The sequence below is a fragment of the Kogia breviceps genome, chromosome 8 (genome assembly GCF_026419965.1).
Source record: "Kogia breviceps isolate mKogBre1 chromosome 8, mKogBre1 haplotype 1, whole genome shotgun sequence".
NCBI lineage: Eukaryota > Metazoa > Chordata > Mammalia > Artiodactyla > Physeteridae > Kogia > Kogia breviceps.
In genome coordinates this window covers 1,985,210-2,001,450 of record NC_081317.1, presented here as the reverse complement: position 1 = coordinate 2,001,450, position 16,241 = coordinate 1,985,210, and the positions used below count along the sequence as shown (strand labels likewise).

Below are 16,241 nucleotides of genomic sequence, written 5' to 3'. Positions count from 1 at the left end.
ACATTTAAGCATAGCCAAGAAAATCAAGCGACACGGGTATGGATGGTAAATGGATCATAAAGCTACAGCGATGAAAACAGTTTGGCTTGGGGGTGGGGAAATAAAACAACAGAGCCTGGGAGAAGCCTCGACACAGATCCAACCCACACGAGAATTTAAGATGTGATAAAGGGGGCGCCTGGGGGGATGCAGCAAATGCTGTTGCTAGTCAGTGATTCGGAAAAAGAGAGTTTGCTCCCCTACTTTGTGACTGACCCCAGATAAATCACAGGTGAGTTAAAGGTTTTAATGTAAATAAAGTCTTATCTGTAGCGCTGTGTTTCTTTTTTTTTCTTTTTTTTTTTTTTTTTTTTGGTGGTACGCGGGCCTCTCACTGCTGTGGCCTCTCCCGCTGCGGAGCACAGGCTCCGGACGCGCAGGCCCAGCGGCCACGGCCCACGGGCCCAGCCGCTCCGCGGCACGTGGGATCTTCCCGGACCGGGGCGCGAACCCGCGTCCCCCGCATCGGCAGGCGGACTCCCAACCACTGCGCCACCAGGGAAGCCCTGGTGTGTTTCTTTAAAACCAAGGAGAGGGCTTCCCTGGTGGCGCAGTGGTTGGGAGTCCGCCTGCCGGTGCAGGGGTCGCGGGTTCGTGCCCTGATCCGGGAGGATCCCACATGCCGCGGAGCGGCTGGGCCCGTGGGCCATGGCCGCTGGGCCTGCGCATCCGGAGCCTGTGCTCCGCAGCGGGAGAGGCCACAGCAGTGAGAGGCCCGCATACAGAAGAAAAAAAAAAACAAAAAAAAAAACCAAGGAGACATATGAAGGAAACATGGAGATATGCTAGCATCTGTTAAATCTGGTGGTGGGACAGGGGTGACTGTTACACTCCTCTCTGGATGCTTCTGTATGATACAGAAGAGCACGGCATTATTTAAAATGCAAAATTACAAAGAAGAAACCACGGGACTACTGTGAACAAGGCGGGTGCCCCTCCCTCTCAGGCTCCAGCCTGTCTCTGGACCCTACTGGTGTGAGCCGTCTGTCCCCGCGGCTTGGGCGGTGCTGTGCCCCAGCTAGACCACCCTCAGGCTCCACTCAGATGCTGCCTCCTCCACTGGGAAGCGCCCCTGCCCTCCCCACCCCGTCACCCGCGTTAGAACCAACAGCACTGCCTGAGTTTGCTAGTGTCTCCGCTGACACCCAGTGCAGCCTGCCGGGTGGTCCTGTTTCCTGTGCCACCGAGCTGCCCTTTAACCCCCACGGGCCTGGCCCGGCGTCGGCACAGGCCAGGAGTTCAGGCTGCCCACTGCACATCCTGGGGCTGCTGACCTGGGCGGGCAGGGCTCCGGGCTGCAGGCCTCCTGCCGCTCTGGGCGAGGCAGCCCCTGGCACTGGGTATCCGGCAGGATCTCCTCGTCCCCGTCCTCTCCGTGGGCCCGGGCGCAGTACGGAATCCTCTGCGCGACTCCTCCCCCACAGGTCACGCTGCAGGCCGCCAGCTGGTACCGCCACCTGGGGCAGAGCGGAGTCAGGGGGGACCCCGAGGAGTGGGGGGGCTTCCCCTCACTTCCCCAGGCTGGAAAGGGCCTGGAAAGGTTCTCTCTCCGGGGGTCACTTTTACGTCTCCACTGAGGGGCTCAGCACAGTGGACAGAGAATGTTCAGAAGACCCCATTTTACAGAAGGGGGAGCTGACGTCGCATCTAGAGGAAGCCCGCGCGCAGCCACCGAGACCCAACGCAGCCAAAAGTAAATAAGTAAATAAATGTATTTTTTTAAAAAAAAAAAAGAAAGGGAAGCTGAGGGTGGACGTGTCCAAAGAGCAGTGGGGGGAGGGGCAGGGCACCCAAGGGGCCCTGCCGAGGTGTCTGTCTCCAGTGGGAGTCCTAGCCCCACCATCACCCGGACCCCGCCCCTGCCGGCACCCCCAACCTTCCTTCCCACCCTGTTTGCCACGCCGCACCAACACCATCCAGCGTGAACTATAGGTCTCCGCCATCAATCTTAGTTATCATCTGTCTCTCCCTTGCCCCCAGCGTCTACTCCAGGAGGGCAGGGATGCCTGTCTGTCTTGTTCACTGTCGTGTCCCCTTGTGCCAGAACAGCACCTGGACGTACTTAGTAGGTGCTCAGTAAAGAGCAAGTGATGAAAAAATGACCCATCAACCACACGCGCCCTCAGCGTCCCAGACCCTGTGTGGTGCGTGTCATACACTTTAAAAGCTCCACAGTCTTCCGGGCACCCATACGATCCACTCCTGCAGGTGAGGACGCCAGGGTCACGAGCTGAACGGGAGGTGATGCTGCCACCTCCAGGAATGCCTGCCTAGGACCCCCTGTCTCCTTGGGAAGGGGCCCACCTGGCAGGGCAGGGCTCCGGGCTGCAGTCCTTGAGGGGCCTGGGCCGGGGCATCGGCCAGCACTCGGAATGAGGCAGGGAGACAAAGCGGCCTTGGTCCATCCTCACACAGCGAACAGCCAGCGGCAGCTGCCCCCCTCCACAGGTCACGGGGCACGGTGCCAAGGCTCGGGTCTCCCACCTGCAGGAAGGAAAGGCCAGTGCTCTGTAGGAAGCCACAGCCAGGGTAAGCCTCCTTCCTCCCTGGGGGACCCAGACTGCTGCCCCCCTGCATAGTATCCCTCCCCTGGACTCACCAGGCCGGGCAAGGGGCAGCCTGGCAGACCTCCCGCCGGCTCCCAGGCTTCTTTGCCAGGTCACACAGCTCTTCCCGGACGGCTGACCTGAGGGCAGAGTCCACGCACACGAAACGCAGCTCCATCAGGCCTGCTGGGAGGAAGGAGGGACCCCGCGCCCCAAGAGGGGGGCTCAGCAAGGACCTTGGGGTGCCCCACTCTCTGAAGAGCTCTAGCAGACGAGGCCCACGTGGATCTGAGTCTCGGCTCTGCCACTTAGCAGCTGTGTGACCTTGGACAAGTGACTTAACCTCTCTGAGCCTCAGGTTTTTCATCTAACGGTGCCTGACTTGGAGGGCTATTTATAAAGATTTTTCAAGGGGAGCTATACAGTGCCTGGTGCATAGTAGGTGCTCAGAAGTGGTAACTGCTCTTATAAATTGAGGGGCGTTATAACATTTGCTACATGAAAATCTCCTACTGTGTTTATCACCAAGATGTTATTGGGACCGTGTCCTTGCATCTCTCTGCAAAAGTATCTGTAAAAAGAAATCTCTGGCCTCTGTTCTAAACATGCTGGAGTTTACCTGAGCACGTGATTAGGGTTTTGGTTTGCTTATTTATTCATTATTTATTTATGCCGCACAGCTTGTAGGAGTTTAGTTCCCTGACCAGGGATTGAATCCGGGCCATGGCAGTGAAAGCGCTGAGTCCTAACCCCTGGACCGCCAGGGAATTCGCAGGGTTTTAGTTTAAAACACTGTGTGTCGTAAAATTAATTTTGTTTCTCTGGGTTGGCCCCCAGGAAGCTCAGAGCTAAGTTTGGGGCCCATCTTAGACCTTAAGAATGCGCTCTTGGGTGCCAACACGGCCAGGTTTGACATCATCTCCTACCTCGCAGCCAGTCAGCGGGTACATTCATGCGGCTGTGCGTGCTTGGCCCCGGTCTCCTTGCTTACAATGTCATGTTCTTGCGTAGCTGGGGTTTTTGTAAGCCGCCTCAAATGCTTTGTTTACAACTAGCTGACCCTCAGGGGCCGTTGCGGTCCTCACCTTGACCACAGGAGACGGAGCACGGCCCCGCTGAGGGAGCCCACACGTGTGCTGCACGAGCCTCCGGCCTGGCACTGCCCGCTGGGGCTGCAGCCTTCTCCCCTGGAGACTGGGCATCTGGCTGCAGAGGGCAAGCAGCAAGCTGGAGGGTCTGGGCTTCCCATCTCCACGCCTCTGGGCACCCGGCCCTCCACTCCCACCTGGCCCAGTCTCTTCCGGAGAGAACAGAAGTGGTTACCAGCACCCCAAAGGCCTCCCCTCCCCGCTGCTCCTTTCCGGGGAAGCGTGCTTCCCGGCCTCCAGGGGATGCCCTCACCACACGCCCCACCTTGGCCTCTGCGTCAGCATCAGCAGTCAGCGTGGGGCACAACCGCGCGGGGGCCCTGGAGCCAGATTTGCAGGCGCGCTGGGCCCTGCAGCCCCCGCCAGCCGGGGGCGGGGCATGGGGACAGGACTGGCCAGCACCCTTGTCTGAAAGCAACACCACCCAGCCCGAGCCCGTGGACGCAGGCAGGAGCGTGGCAGCGTCTCTCCACGCAGCAGACAACTGACAGCGCTCCATCAGGGTCTGGGTTCCTCAGCCTGCTTGCCAGCGGCAAGGGGGCTCCCCAGCAGCTCCGAGACCTGTCTCTAGGGCTGTGTTCTGCCCAGGGCCTCCCGAGGACAGCAGCCCTGCCCAGGGCAGTCTCCCGGCTCTGGCAGGAGGCCAGTGGTAACCAGCGCCCCCCACTCTCCAGGGTCCAGGGTTCTCTCACGGCCCCAGCCCGGAGGACGTGTCACCTCGACAGCGGGCTCAAGGGCAGGCGGCTTCTCGTCTGCGGAGCAGGGCCCGGCAGTCGCCGGCGCCCCCATGCCATCGGCCCCCTGCGCACACGTCGTGTTCTGCACGGCCGGATCTGTTCCGCAGGCCGACGAGCACGCATCTGGCATCTCCCTGAGGACGGCACGAGACAGCCATGAGGCCCCACCTCGGCTCCTGGGGCAGAGAGGCAGTGAACCTGCTCCCCCACATCCCAGAGCGCAAAGGGGGGTCCCCGCCGAAAGGCAGAGGCCAGGGGCCTTTCCCGGAAGCCTGGATGAACGGCTGCTGGCCCTCCACTCGGCACCCAGGGTGCAATGACACCGGCCCTGATCCTCCCGCCTTCCAGAGGCAAAGGTGGGCCTCCAGCCGGACAACCTAGCAGGTGCTGGGAAACAGGTGCCAGATGCAGTCGATCGCCAGTTCAGGGACAGCAAATGCATCTCCTGTGGCAGCCCTGAGAGGTGGCGGCCGCCTGGAGCGCTGTGTTGAGAAGGATTCTGAGGCACGATCGGCCCCCAGGAAGAAAGGGTGGTGACTGCTACGTCTGCCATGGATGCGGGGCGTGTGGGGGAAGACGCTCAGCGCCACGTGTGGACCACCAGTGACCTAGGCCACCTCCCTCCCCACCGGACAAAACTGGGGCCCAGAGAGGGAGGGGACGTGCCCAGGTCACCCAGGCAGTTCGTGGCAAATCGGAATGATAAGCCTCTATCAGCTGGGACACTGTGGAAATGACAAGAGCAGTGACAAAGTGACATTTACTGCTTTACGTCTGTGGGTTTGCCTGGTCCTCGCAGCCCTCCCTGAGCAGAGACTTGGAAGTTCAGAGGCGGAAATGGCCAGTCCAGGGCCTCCGGGACAGGAGGTAATTCCAAGGTCGGCACTCACCCAGGGAGGTGGGACCTGGCCGGAGGCCTCAGGCAAAGGGGACACTCACAAGGTGCAGGGCTCAGCACAGGGATAAGCCCTGCCCGGGAGACTCTGCCTGGATCTGGCCTTGGTTGGGGGGGGAGGGCCCTGCCACCTACACCGCCCCCCCGCCCCCCCCCCCCGTGCTCACCTCCGGGGGCAGGGCTGGGAATTGCAGCTCTCCACAGCCGCTGGCTGCTGGGCCAGCGCTCTGCACCGGGAGTGGGGCACCGTCCTCAGGAGGCCGCCCTGGGCCTCCACGCAGCGCACCACCCGCTCCTGCAGGCCCCCTCCGCAGGAGGCACTGCACGGGCCGAAGTCTCCGGCTGCCCAGCTGAGGACAGGAACAGAGCATCGGGCCCCTGGCCGGGTCCCCAGGCTGGCTCAGGGGTGGGGGCGGGAGGCCGGCAGGTCTGTCTAGGCGAGTCACTTCCCGGGCCCGGCCTGGGCCCAGTGTCCCTTCACGTACCCAGACACCACGCAGGTACAGCCAGCCCAGCCCTCCAGCTCTCTGGGTGTCCCCACGCTGCACCTGAGCCCGGGACCACCGTCTAAAAGTGCCGGTGGGCGGCTGCCCCAGCCCTGCCCCCAACAGGGACGGCCCTGTCCCTGACCCTGTGCTCCTGCCAGGGGGTGGGCCCCCCTCCCTGAGCCTCCCGGGCACACTCACGACGGGGGACAGGGCCTGGGGGCACACGACTCGGACCACGCCGCCGGCTGCCGGCTCCCCGCGCACCGGGCAGCCTCCGCCCACTCGTTCGCCGCCTGGTCCCGACAGCTGTGGGTCACCCAGCGCAGCCCTGCGGGGGGCGAGGGGGGCTAGACCACCTCCGTGCGGGGAGCAAACCAGGCTTTCAGGCGAGCCCTGCCCCGGGCCTCACCTGCCCCACAGCTCGCCGAGCAGGTCCCCCGCACGGGAGCCCACGCCCAGGCCGGCCGACGCTCGGGCTGGAAGTAGGTGAAGGTGATGTCTGGGCGGGCGAGGCTGCCGTACTCCTCGCCGTAGCGCCTGTAAACCTGCACGAGACACACGGAGAGCCGGGGCCTGTCCGGCGGGCTGTCTGAAGGCCACTGCCGCGGCCACCTCCTCCGGGAAGCCTTCCATTTTTCATTCCTCCGTCCCTATACCCTTTCCCTCAGCAAGCCGTCGCCGACGCTGACCCCACGCCAAGCTCCGAGGACGGCCCGGTGACCGGGACGCGGGCCCAGGCTCACAGTGGGGTGGGGGAGGCTGGGCTGGTGGGAGGTGCGGGCATAGAGGTTCGCACAGGGGATTATGGGAGCACGGAGAAGGCGCCGAGGTTGACCAGGGTGGGCACGTGGGGGGCGGCGTGGAGGCGGGTGAAGGGGTGTTCCAGCAGAGGGGGAGCCCTGCCCCGGCCTGGGGTGAGACCAGCACAGCTCGGGCTTCTGCAGCAGGAGATGAGGCCCAGGGGTGGGCAGGAAGGGGCTGGATGAGGGGCCCTGTAGCTGTCTGGCGGCTTGGGCTCGAGCCTGAGGACACAGAGAGTTAAGGAAGAGTGTCCAGCAGGGAGCCTGGTTCTGTCCGTACTTCAGGAGGGTCACTGGGTCCTGAGAGGGGCCAGTCTGGCGGGCAGAGGCCAGGAGAACACCCCCAAGGTTCCAGCACCTACTCCCACGACACCTCATCTGGCCACCCGTCACAGACCTCTGCTAAAATGCAGGTGCTTAGCACACACACACACACACCCAGCAGGTCCTGGTTGAGTGTCTCTGAGAGGGTCTCTGGAATCTGTATTTTTTATCCTCACCACGAAGGATGACAACAGAGCTGCTTGACAGCCAGCCCTTGGAACAACGTTCCCGGGGGCGGGGAGGTGGGTGAAGTGGGCCACGCGGGGAGGTGGGGAAGGGGTTAATTGTTCACCGGCGGGCTCGCTCTGGCCTGGCCCGGACTTCTGGGGGAGCCCCTGCTGCCTCCCCAGCCGTGGGAGCAAAGGGTGGGGCTGCTAGACCCAAGTGAGGGGCCCTCGAGACTTGGACTCCCCCACAAAGGTTGTCAAGGGCTATTTCAACGTCCACTACTTCCTGTCCACCCCCCAGCACCGTCCTCAGCAAAGCACACGTGGCGCCACTTGCAGACGAGGTTACAGCGTGCAGGACGCATCCAAGCACAGCCGGGGCTCCCGATTCCCTCTGTGTCCCAAAGAAACAGCAAGAACCGACATCCGCCCAGAGCTGCCCCTGGGCCAGGGCCTGCCGCCCCCACTGCCTGCCCATGACCCCGGGAGGTGGCACTGCCACCTGGTCCCCACCCCACAGATGAAAGTCTGGGGGAGCCGGCCTCGCTGCCAGAGGAGAGCGAAGCGTGGGAGGGGGTATCCAGGCTCCAGTTCCGGCCCGCACGGTGCCCGCCCCTTTGTCCCGGAACTTCTGGTGTCTCATTCCCGCTGTTAGGATGGGGCACCCCAGGCCTTGGGCACTCTGAGATGCGCGTCAGCGCGCACTTACGCAGCCCGGCCACCTTCCGTGCGCACGTGTGGGGCACCAGACGGTCCGCCACGTGCTTGCTGCGCAGCGTTTCGAAGAAAAAAACAAATGCACCTTCACGTCACGCGGGTCTGCTTAGTCTCACTTTGCAGACGGGGAAACTGAGGCTCAGAAAATTAAGTCTGTTGTCCAAGTTTCTGCAGAGCCAGGATTTGAACTCGGGGCTGAGTCCCTAGCCTGGGCTCTCGACCGCTGGGTCACCCTGCTTCCGGCTCTCGGGCTGCCTCTGTTTCTCCTGCATTAGATGTCCCCGCGGTGGGTCTCTAATCCGGGCACCGGCCCAACCAGCCTCCCCCACGGTCTCGTGCCCCCCACCCTCTTTCGTCCGGGTCTGATGTAGCCCGACCCCAACTCCGCCCTACACAGACCCCCGGCAGCTCCCCAGGCCCCCAGGAGGAAGCCTGAGCTCCTCACACGGCCAGCAAGGCCCCTCCAGGTGTGCCTAGCGCTCCAGCCTCCTCGCCTGGAGGGCCCCCTTCCTCCCTCCCTCCTAAGCACCCCTCCTGGGCACGCACCGCTCGCTCAAGACACTCCCCTCGCTGCTCGGCCTGCAGCGTCGGCGCATCTCAGACCCGGGCAGCACAGCCCCTGTCCCGGGAAGCCCCCGACCCCTGCGCAGGGCTCTCCCTCTGACCCGCTCTCAGCACTCCAGAACTCCCATGGGCTCTGAGCACGGCGACCCCAGGCCCCCCAGCGGCCGCTGAGAGAATGAAGAGGTGTGCGTCTGAGCTGACGGACCAGCGGACGCCAGGGGGAGGCCCCCGGTCACCTGGATCTCCATGTCGTCCTGCGTGGGGCCCTGAATGCGGATCTCCTCCAGGCGGGGCAGCCGGTCCTCAGCCAGGGTCACTTTGTACCGGACGTGGCTGTCCTCCAGGAGGGAGGGGTAGGTGGTGCTGGGAGAGATGCTCGCGTTCCCGGCCACGACGTAGCGCCCACGGATCCTCACTGCTGCTGGGGGAGGGGCCGTCAGCACCACAGAGACACCCCCCCTCCCACCGTGGGAGCCGGCACCGCCCCCCTCACAGACAGGTCCTGTTTAAGGAAAGGTGACAACTGGGCCAACGGGGCATGACTTCTACGGCCGCACCTGCCACTCCCGCCCCAGGATCCCCAGCCTTTCCCGGGAGCAGGTCCTCCTGGTACCCCGCGCTCTGAGCGGGGCATCTGACCACGGGAGGCTCCCCCCGCGGCGACTCTGTGCCCCTTCCTGGAACCTGGCGAGCGCCGTGGACCTGCTCCCTCACCAAGTGCACTCACATCCCACTCTACGGGGGCTCAAGGACCCCAGGGCCAGCACCCCACCCCGGATTCAGAGGTCAGGCCAGGGCGCCCTCTGGAAATAAAGACCCAGAGCGGCGTTAAGCAAAGAGGTCGGCCTTGCCCAGAGACAGGTCTGACCCGCGCTCTGTGTCTGACCTGATCCGGAGCGTCTTCGTCTAGGGTAGGGGCTGGCCACACCACGAAGACCAAACACATGACTTAGGGCGCTGGCCTTGAGTCACCAAGCTTCAGCCAGCCTGAAGACTGAGATCGTCCAGGGGGCAATCGACCCGTCCCCCCGTCGTGTCTACAGAATGAAGCCCCACAGCACCCGGACCCTGATCTCAGGAGAGCTCCCAGAGTAGGCAGTCCACCGTGTGTGTGGTCACTTTCGAGCTGGACACGGGGGCCTCCTTGACGCCGCCCTAGACATCTCTTCCTTCGGCTGGTTTTATTTTGTAGCCTTCGTAATAAGCCGTAACGGTGAGCGTAACAGCTCTCAGAGTTCTGGGAGTTCTCCCAGTGACTCATCCAACGGATGGCAGCTTGGGGGACACCCGAACTTGCACTTGGCATCAGAAGTGACGGCACCTTGAGACCGTGCCCTCGACCCTCGTGGTCTGGCTAAGTCCTGCGGGTGTCCTCTGGCCAACTCACCCAGGTGCGTGAAGAGAGGCCGGTGGTTGACGACGTATATGCTGGTCAGGTTGGGGGTAATGGTCAGGAACGTGACATATTCTAAGAGGAAGCCGGGGGTGGGGGGGTGGGGTGGGGGGTGGGAGAGGGGTGGTCTCAGGTTACTTAGGTCACAGTCAAAGGAGCAGATTTCAGCGCCAGAGGGAGGTGGGACTCAACTCCTCGACTGACTTTGCAAAAGACCTGACCTGTTCTAGAAATAGATTAAAGTCAAGGATTTTCCAAGCATAGCGTCCCTCCTGCTAAGAGTCCTTGAGCAGGAGAGGAGAGGACAGCCCACCACAGATTTCCCAAGGTCCGTATTTTTTCTACACCACAGGTACACGGGGCTACGCTTACAGATGTGCCACAATCCCAGCAGCGGCCTCATCACCAAAATCTGAGCCTCGTGGGGAGGCTGGCAGAGAGGAACGTGGAGGCTGAGGCCGCTAAGGGGGCCCAGGGCTGAGCCAGAGTGCGGGCCCCGCCACCGAGGCAGCCGGCACCCAGGCTCTGGGCTGTGGGGTTTCTTGGAGGCTGCGGGGAACCCGGCCCTTCACCCCCAGGGAGGCCCCTACCTCTGGCTCTTCCGGCCGTGAAAGAGCCGTTCTGCGGACGGCACGTGCTGTTGTCCCCGCCACACACCTGGCACACGTCTCGCACCTGCCCGGAGGCCATCCTGCCGTCACAGCCAAACGTCTGAGCAAAGGAGAGCGGCCGGTGAGAGCCGGGTGATGTCATGGGACGGTGCTGGCCCACCGACGCCCACAGCTCTGAGGTTCACACAACCAAATGGGGCATTTCTGCAGCTTCTGACATCTGTGCAGGAGGCAAGCTGCCTTGTGTCCAAGGTCACAGCAAGGCTCTTGACTCCAACCTCGGCCCTGTATCCCAGCATCACCCAGTGCAGACTCTACTGCAGCTTCATGGGGGCAGCACCCCCCAGACCTGACCCCTCGAAGGCCCCTTAGCATCTTGGCTTCTGATGGGAGAGGCCTCGGGGCCACAGTGGATGGAAGGGCCCCTCCACCGCCCGAGCACGCCTACCTTGCAGCTGCCCGACACGCACAGGCTCAGGGTCCCATCCTCCTGGGGGCTGCCTGGCACACACCGTGTCCCATCCAGGAAACTGTCCCCACGCCTCATGATGAAGCTCTCGCCAACGGCCCGGCACAGATATCTACACAGAGCGTCCCCTGGGAAAGCAGGAGGACAAGAAACCCGGACGGGAGGGTGGCACGGAGCAGGGAGGGCAGCGAGCCTGTGAAACATGATCCAAGTGGGCCCTCACCAACCCCCAAGCGCCATCCCGCTTCGCTCTTTGCATTTGGGGCAAGGTTTCTGCTTCCCACCTGTCCTGCCTCCCGAGGCAGTGATCACATCGCAAGGAAATAACTGTTACTGAATTACGAGCCGGGGAGCACGCCCGGTGCTTCCCCCGTGTCATCGCACGGCCTCCTGCCAGCAATCCCGGCAGCGAGCTACGCCTCTTTTCTCCATTTTGCAGATGGGGAAACCGAGACTCAGAGATGAGAAGTCGTGGCCCGACCTGCTAGCCAGGGTGGGATGCATGATGTGTCTGACGCAGGGCCGAAGGCTGCTCTCAACAGCATCAGAGTGACGGTGGGTCTCCCCCCAGCGGCTCCCCCTGCCCCGGGGTCTCAGGCCTGGCTCGCCCCGGCACGCCCCGGGACCCACCTCGACTGTACTGCTCGGCCGTGCCCCAGCGGTGGAAGGAGGTGCTGCCCGGGGAGAGGCGCAGGGGCTCCCCGTTGGTCTGCGTGCACTGCTCCGACATGAACTCCAGCTGGGTCTTCTCGCAGGCCTGGTGGAAGGAGGCAGAGGACGGGCACGGGAGGGGCCGGGGGCTCAGGCAGGGAACCCTCGCCCCGGGAGAGAGCGAGGCCCCCGGCAGTGCGAGGGCCAAGATGTGGGTTGGAGCCCAGCTCCTGGCTGCAACTCAGTTCCCTGCTCTGTAAAGTGGGGATGTCGAGCCTTCCTCCGCTGATGGGGGCCTACCAGCCAGCAACGCAGAGGAAGGCGGGGCAAACAGCACTGCGGGCGGGGGGCCCCAACTTCAGAAAACGGGGCTGAGTATGTGTATTCGCTATGTCTGCACCTCCAGAGGCAGGTAACTGGAAAAGTCACAGGAGTCAAGAGCAAAGGGCTTCCGCACAAGAACCTCCGCGGGCGGGCGTCCTGGCCTTTTTTGCACTGGAGTCAGAGGAAAAGAATCCGAGTGGCCCTGGCGAGCAGGTGCGGGGACCACGGCTGCCCTCCTTGCAGGCCTGGCCCTCCCCCACCACCAGGCAAGGACTCCGTTCTCCTGGTCTGGGGAGGCCTCGGAGTCAGCCTGGAGAAGGTTGGGGGGCGGGGGAGAGGGTCTCACCACGTGCAGACCTTAAGTCAAGGCCAGAGGACTCTCTCCACCCCTTCACACCCACTCTGATGGCCGTGTGGGAAACACAGGTAAGTGCTGGAGAGGATGTGGAGAAATTGGAACCCTCGCACTTTGCTGGTGGGGAGGCCAAATGGTTCGGCTGCTGTGGGAAATGGCTCAGAGGTTCCTCAAGGACTTAAACGTAGAATTACCATGGGATCTGGCAATTCCGCTTTGAGGTGTACACCCAAGAGAGAAAAGCTGGCACTCAAAAGAGTCCACGTACACACATATTCATAGCAGCACCATTCCCCACAACCAGAGATGGAAACAGCCCCAGCGTACGGACAGATGGACAGTGGATGAACAGATGAGCGAAATGTGGCCCATCCATCCAGTGGAACACTATACAGCCATAAAAAGGAGTGAAGTTCTGGGTGGGAGGGAGGTCCAAGAGGGAGGGGATATATGTATACGTATAGTTGATTCACTTTGCTGTACGGCAGAAACTAACACAACATTTTAAAGCAGCCCTACCCCAATAAAAAAATAAGAAAATATAAGAAAAAAGGAATAGGGACTTCCCTGGTGGTGCAGTGGTTAAGAATCCACCTGCCAATGCAGGGGACACGGGTTCAAGCCCTGGTCCTGGAAGATCCCACATGCCGCGGAGCAACTAAGCCCACGCGCCACAACTACTGAGTCTGTGCTCTAGAGCCTGCGAGCCACAACTACTGATGCCCGCGCACCACAACTACTGAAGCCGGCGTGCCTAGAGCCCGTGCTCCGCAACAAGAGAAGCCACCGCAATGAGAAGCCCATGCACCAGGGCGAAGAGCAGCCCCTGCTCACCGCGACTAGAGAAAGCCCGCGCACAGCAACAAAGACCCAACGCAACCAAAAATAAATAAATTTATAAAAAATAAATAAAAAAGAAGAAGAAACCGTAAAAATAAAAAGAAAGAAAAAGGAGTGAAGTTCCGATACATGGTACACGGCTGAACCTTGAAAACAACATGGTGAGTGAAAGTAGCCAGACGCAAAAAGTCACATATTGTGTGATTCCACTTATATGAAACGTCCAGCGGAGGTAAATCCACAGAGACAGAAAGTAGACTGGTGGCTGGCAGGGGCCGGGGAGAGGGGGCATGGGAGTGACTGCTTAATGGGCCTGGGGTTTTCCTTTGGGGTGATGGAAATGGTTTGGAACTAGGTGGAGGTGGGGGTTGCATGATACTGTGAATGTACTGCATATGCCACTGAACTACACGATTTCACATGGCTGATTTTACGCTAGGTGAAATTCAGCTGAACTTATGACTGAAAGAATCGCCCACGCTCTCGCGGTGGTGGACTTGGCTGCCGGGGAGGACGGTTGTTCTCAGTGCAGAAACGGGCAGCCCTGCAGGGCAGGGGCATCCAGGGAGGGAGGGGGACACTTCAGGGCGGCTGCTTTCAGTGGTGGGACCGTCCTGGTAAATGCACAGTGGTCCCAGGGCAGGTATTAATAGCGCCACCTTCACTCGCAAAACGCTCTATGTGAAGCACAAATTCCAGCCGCCCTTGGGCTCCTCCGGACCCAGTGCTGCCAACGGCACCCCCTCGCCCTGCCCGGGGAAGCAGGCCTACCTGGCTGTTGCACATCTTGGCCTGGAGGTCAGCGCCCACGCAAGCATGCCCCCCAAAGGCAGGTCTGAAAATGCCCACGAGGCATGGGTGAGAGGTGAGGTGACCCCCAGCCCCCACCGCCAGGGAATGTGGGGCAGCCACCTCCCCGACCCACAGAACAGCGCCCTCATGTGGCACCTGGGGTTGTTGCACTGCCGTCTCCTGGTGACCACACCTCCTCCGCAGGAGCGGGAGCAAGGACTGGCCGGGCCCCAGCTGGACCAGTGCCCATGCACCGCCCCCACGGGGGCCAGCTCCGTCAGGGAGCTGCAGTGCCCCTTGGAGCACCACTGCAAGAGAAGGACAGAACCACGTTCCACACCCAGGGCATCCCACGCCCACAGGACCCCACACCCAGGGCATCCCACACCTACAGGTACCCCCCACACACACACACGCACACGCACTGGACCCCCATCCTGCTTTGGAGCCAGTGCTAAACAGAAGAGGGCAGAGCCCCTCCCACAGGATAGGGCCTGGAGGAAGAGCTGGCCATGGAAGGCAGAGGGGAGGGCATTGGCACCGGGCCGGGAGCAGGACGTCAGGTGGCCGCTGCAGGCCGGTGGGGGGCAGGGGGGTGGTCACGCGGTCACAGCAAAACTTTGCCTCCTCTGGGTGGCGGGCGACAACCCAATCCCTGTCTCCAGGCCGCCACACCGGGCCCGCTCTGTCTGGCACAGCAAGGAGGTTGACGGGGCAGGCCAAACGCCCCGCAGGCCCCGCAGAGCCCGGCGCAAGCCTTCGCTATTAGCTGTTATGAACCGCCTGCAGAGGGCAAGGCGAGCGCTGCGTGCACGCAGGTATCCTGCTGCCCACGCGTCCTGACGGGGAGCCAGAACAGCTCCAGGGCCCTACGCCCCCGCTGACTGAGGTCCTCCGGTCTCCCGCCCCAGGGTGAGGGCTGCAGGCCGCAGGTCTGCGTGAGCGTGTGTGAGCGCGCGCGCACGCACACACACACACGCACACGCACACGCTCACACACGCACGCACACGCTCCTTCACTCCCCGCTCTGACCTTCCCCACGCCACACTCTGTCCCATCCAGGACAGGAATCAGGAGGCGGCTACAGCTGCTTTGGTCCAGAGGGTCTGTGTGGCAGGAGAGAGCCTGGCACATGTCCTAAGAGGGGAGACAGATGGCCAGCTGAGGGGCCACCAGGGCCTGCGGGGTCAGTGTCCAGCCATCACTGCCCCTCCCAGACCACAGGACACGGTGACACAGCCGGCTCCCTGGGCGGTGGTGGGTGGAGAGGACAGCCGTGGAGGACTCCTCCACCAGGAACAGGGACAGTGACCAGGGCCCACAAAAATGTTTCCATCTCTTTTAAAATCAGAAGAAAAATGATGATCTTTTAGATCAGAGAGGATATGCTAATGTACGATATTAACACTGTATCTATAACAACACACGTAAAATGCTATATTCCATGAAAACACTAAGATATAATTCCTAATGTTTTACAAGGGGGAAGGGGTTCACCAAGGCGGCAGTGCCTGCAAGTCCTGTGCGGTCCTGGGAAGGGGTCTGCCTTTGGGGTGCCTGCCCCCCTTCAGCTCCCACTCCGGCTGTCAGGTTCAGCTCGGAGGTCACTTCCTCTGGGAAGCCCTCCAGCTCCCATTGGGTGGGAAGCCCTCGGTTACTGCCTAGGTAGGATCAAGGTCCACGGGCTCGGGGGCCCCAGCGGGACCAGCTCTACCTAATTTGTGGGGCCTCGTCAAGAGGAAAATGTGGGCACGCTTGTTCAGAAATTGAGAATTTCGAGAGGCACCTGACAGTCTGGGCCAGTGGGGTCTCACGGTGCGCAGGGGGGCGGGAGCGGGCAGAGGCAGGCCCAGATGCGGATGGGCGGGGTGGCGGTGCGCAACACCCACTGCTGGACTCACTAGGTGCTCCCTGCGGAAGGTGCAAGCGACCGCCGTGGGGCCGAAGGCGACGCGGCACTGCTCGTCGGCGCCGTAGTACAGGCCGGGGTGCGCCTCGGGAGGGCGCCCCGCAGGCTGGGACTGCGGCCCCGGCGGGTCCCACACGCAGCGCGCCCGTCCTGCGCTGCGACAAGGCCGCGGCTCAGGTCCCGGGCGGACACCAGGTGGGCGCGGGAAGCGGGGGCGTTTAACGCGGCGGGTTCGGGTGGGCGAGGATGCGAGTTCTCAGCCCGTGCGCCCCACCAAGAGCTGACCCTGGGCTCGGACAAGGCTGGAGCCGAGGGGAGGGTGGGGGAGGGGATGGAGGGGCAGATGCAGGGGGCGGGGGAGGCTGGAGAGGCGGGTCTGCGAAGGGATGCAAGTGGACAGGCGAGAACTGAGCGGTGGGCGCAGGAGCCGGACGCGAGGGAAGAACGGAGGGAGGTGGCGCGTGGGCGGTG

General features: G+C 62.4%; 1 protein-coding gene across 1 annotated transcript in view; it reads right to left on the bottom strand.

The window, feature by feature from the left end:
- ADAMTS13 (ADAM metallopeptidase with thrombospondin type 1 motif 13) overlaps positions 1-16,241 on the bottom strand; it is a 32,691-nt gene that overhangs the window by 6,690 nt on the left and 9,760 nt on the right. Inside the window, 17 exon segments of the mRNA XM_067040346.1 lie at positions 1,314-1,496; positions 2,344-2,523; positions 2,639-2,768; positions 3,671-3,791; positions 4,451-4,604; positions 5,533-5,715; positions 6,052-6,181; positions 6,263-6,398; positions 8,662-8,843; positions 9,813-9,893; positions 10,409-10,529; positions 10,878-11,026; positions 11,529-11,655; positions 13,840-13,903; positions 14,017-14,168; positions 14,894-14,998; positions 15,763-15,925. Coding sequence (XP_066896447.1) covers positions 1,314-1,496; positions 2,344-2,523; positions 2,639-2,768; positions 3,671-3,791; positions 4,451-4,604; positions 5,533-5,715; positions 6,052-6,181; positions 6,263-6,398; positions 8,662-8,843; positions 9,813-9,893; positions 10,409-10,529; positions 10,878-11,026; positions 11,529-11,655; positions 13,840-13,903; positions 14,017-14,168; positions 14,894-14,998; positions 15,763-15,925 — 2,361 coding nt within the window.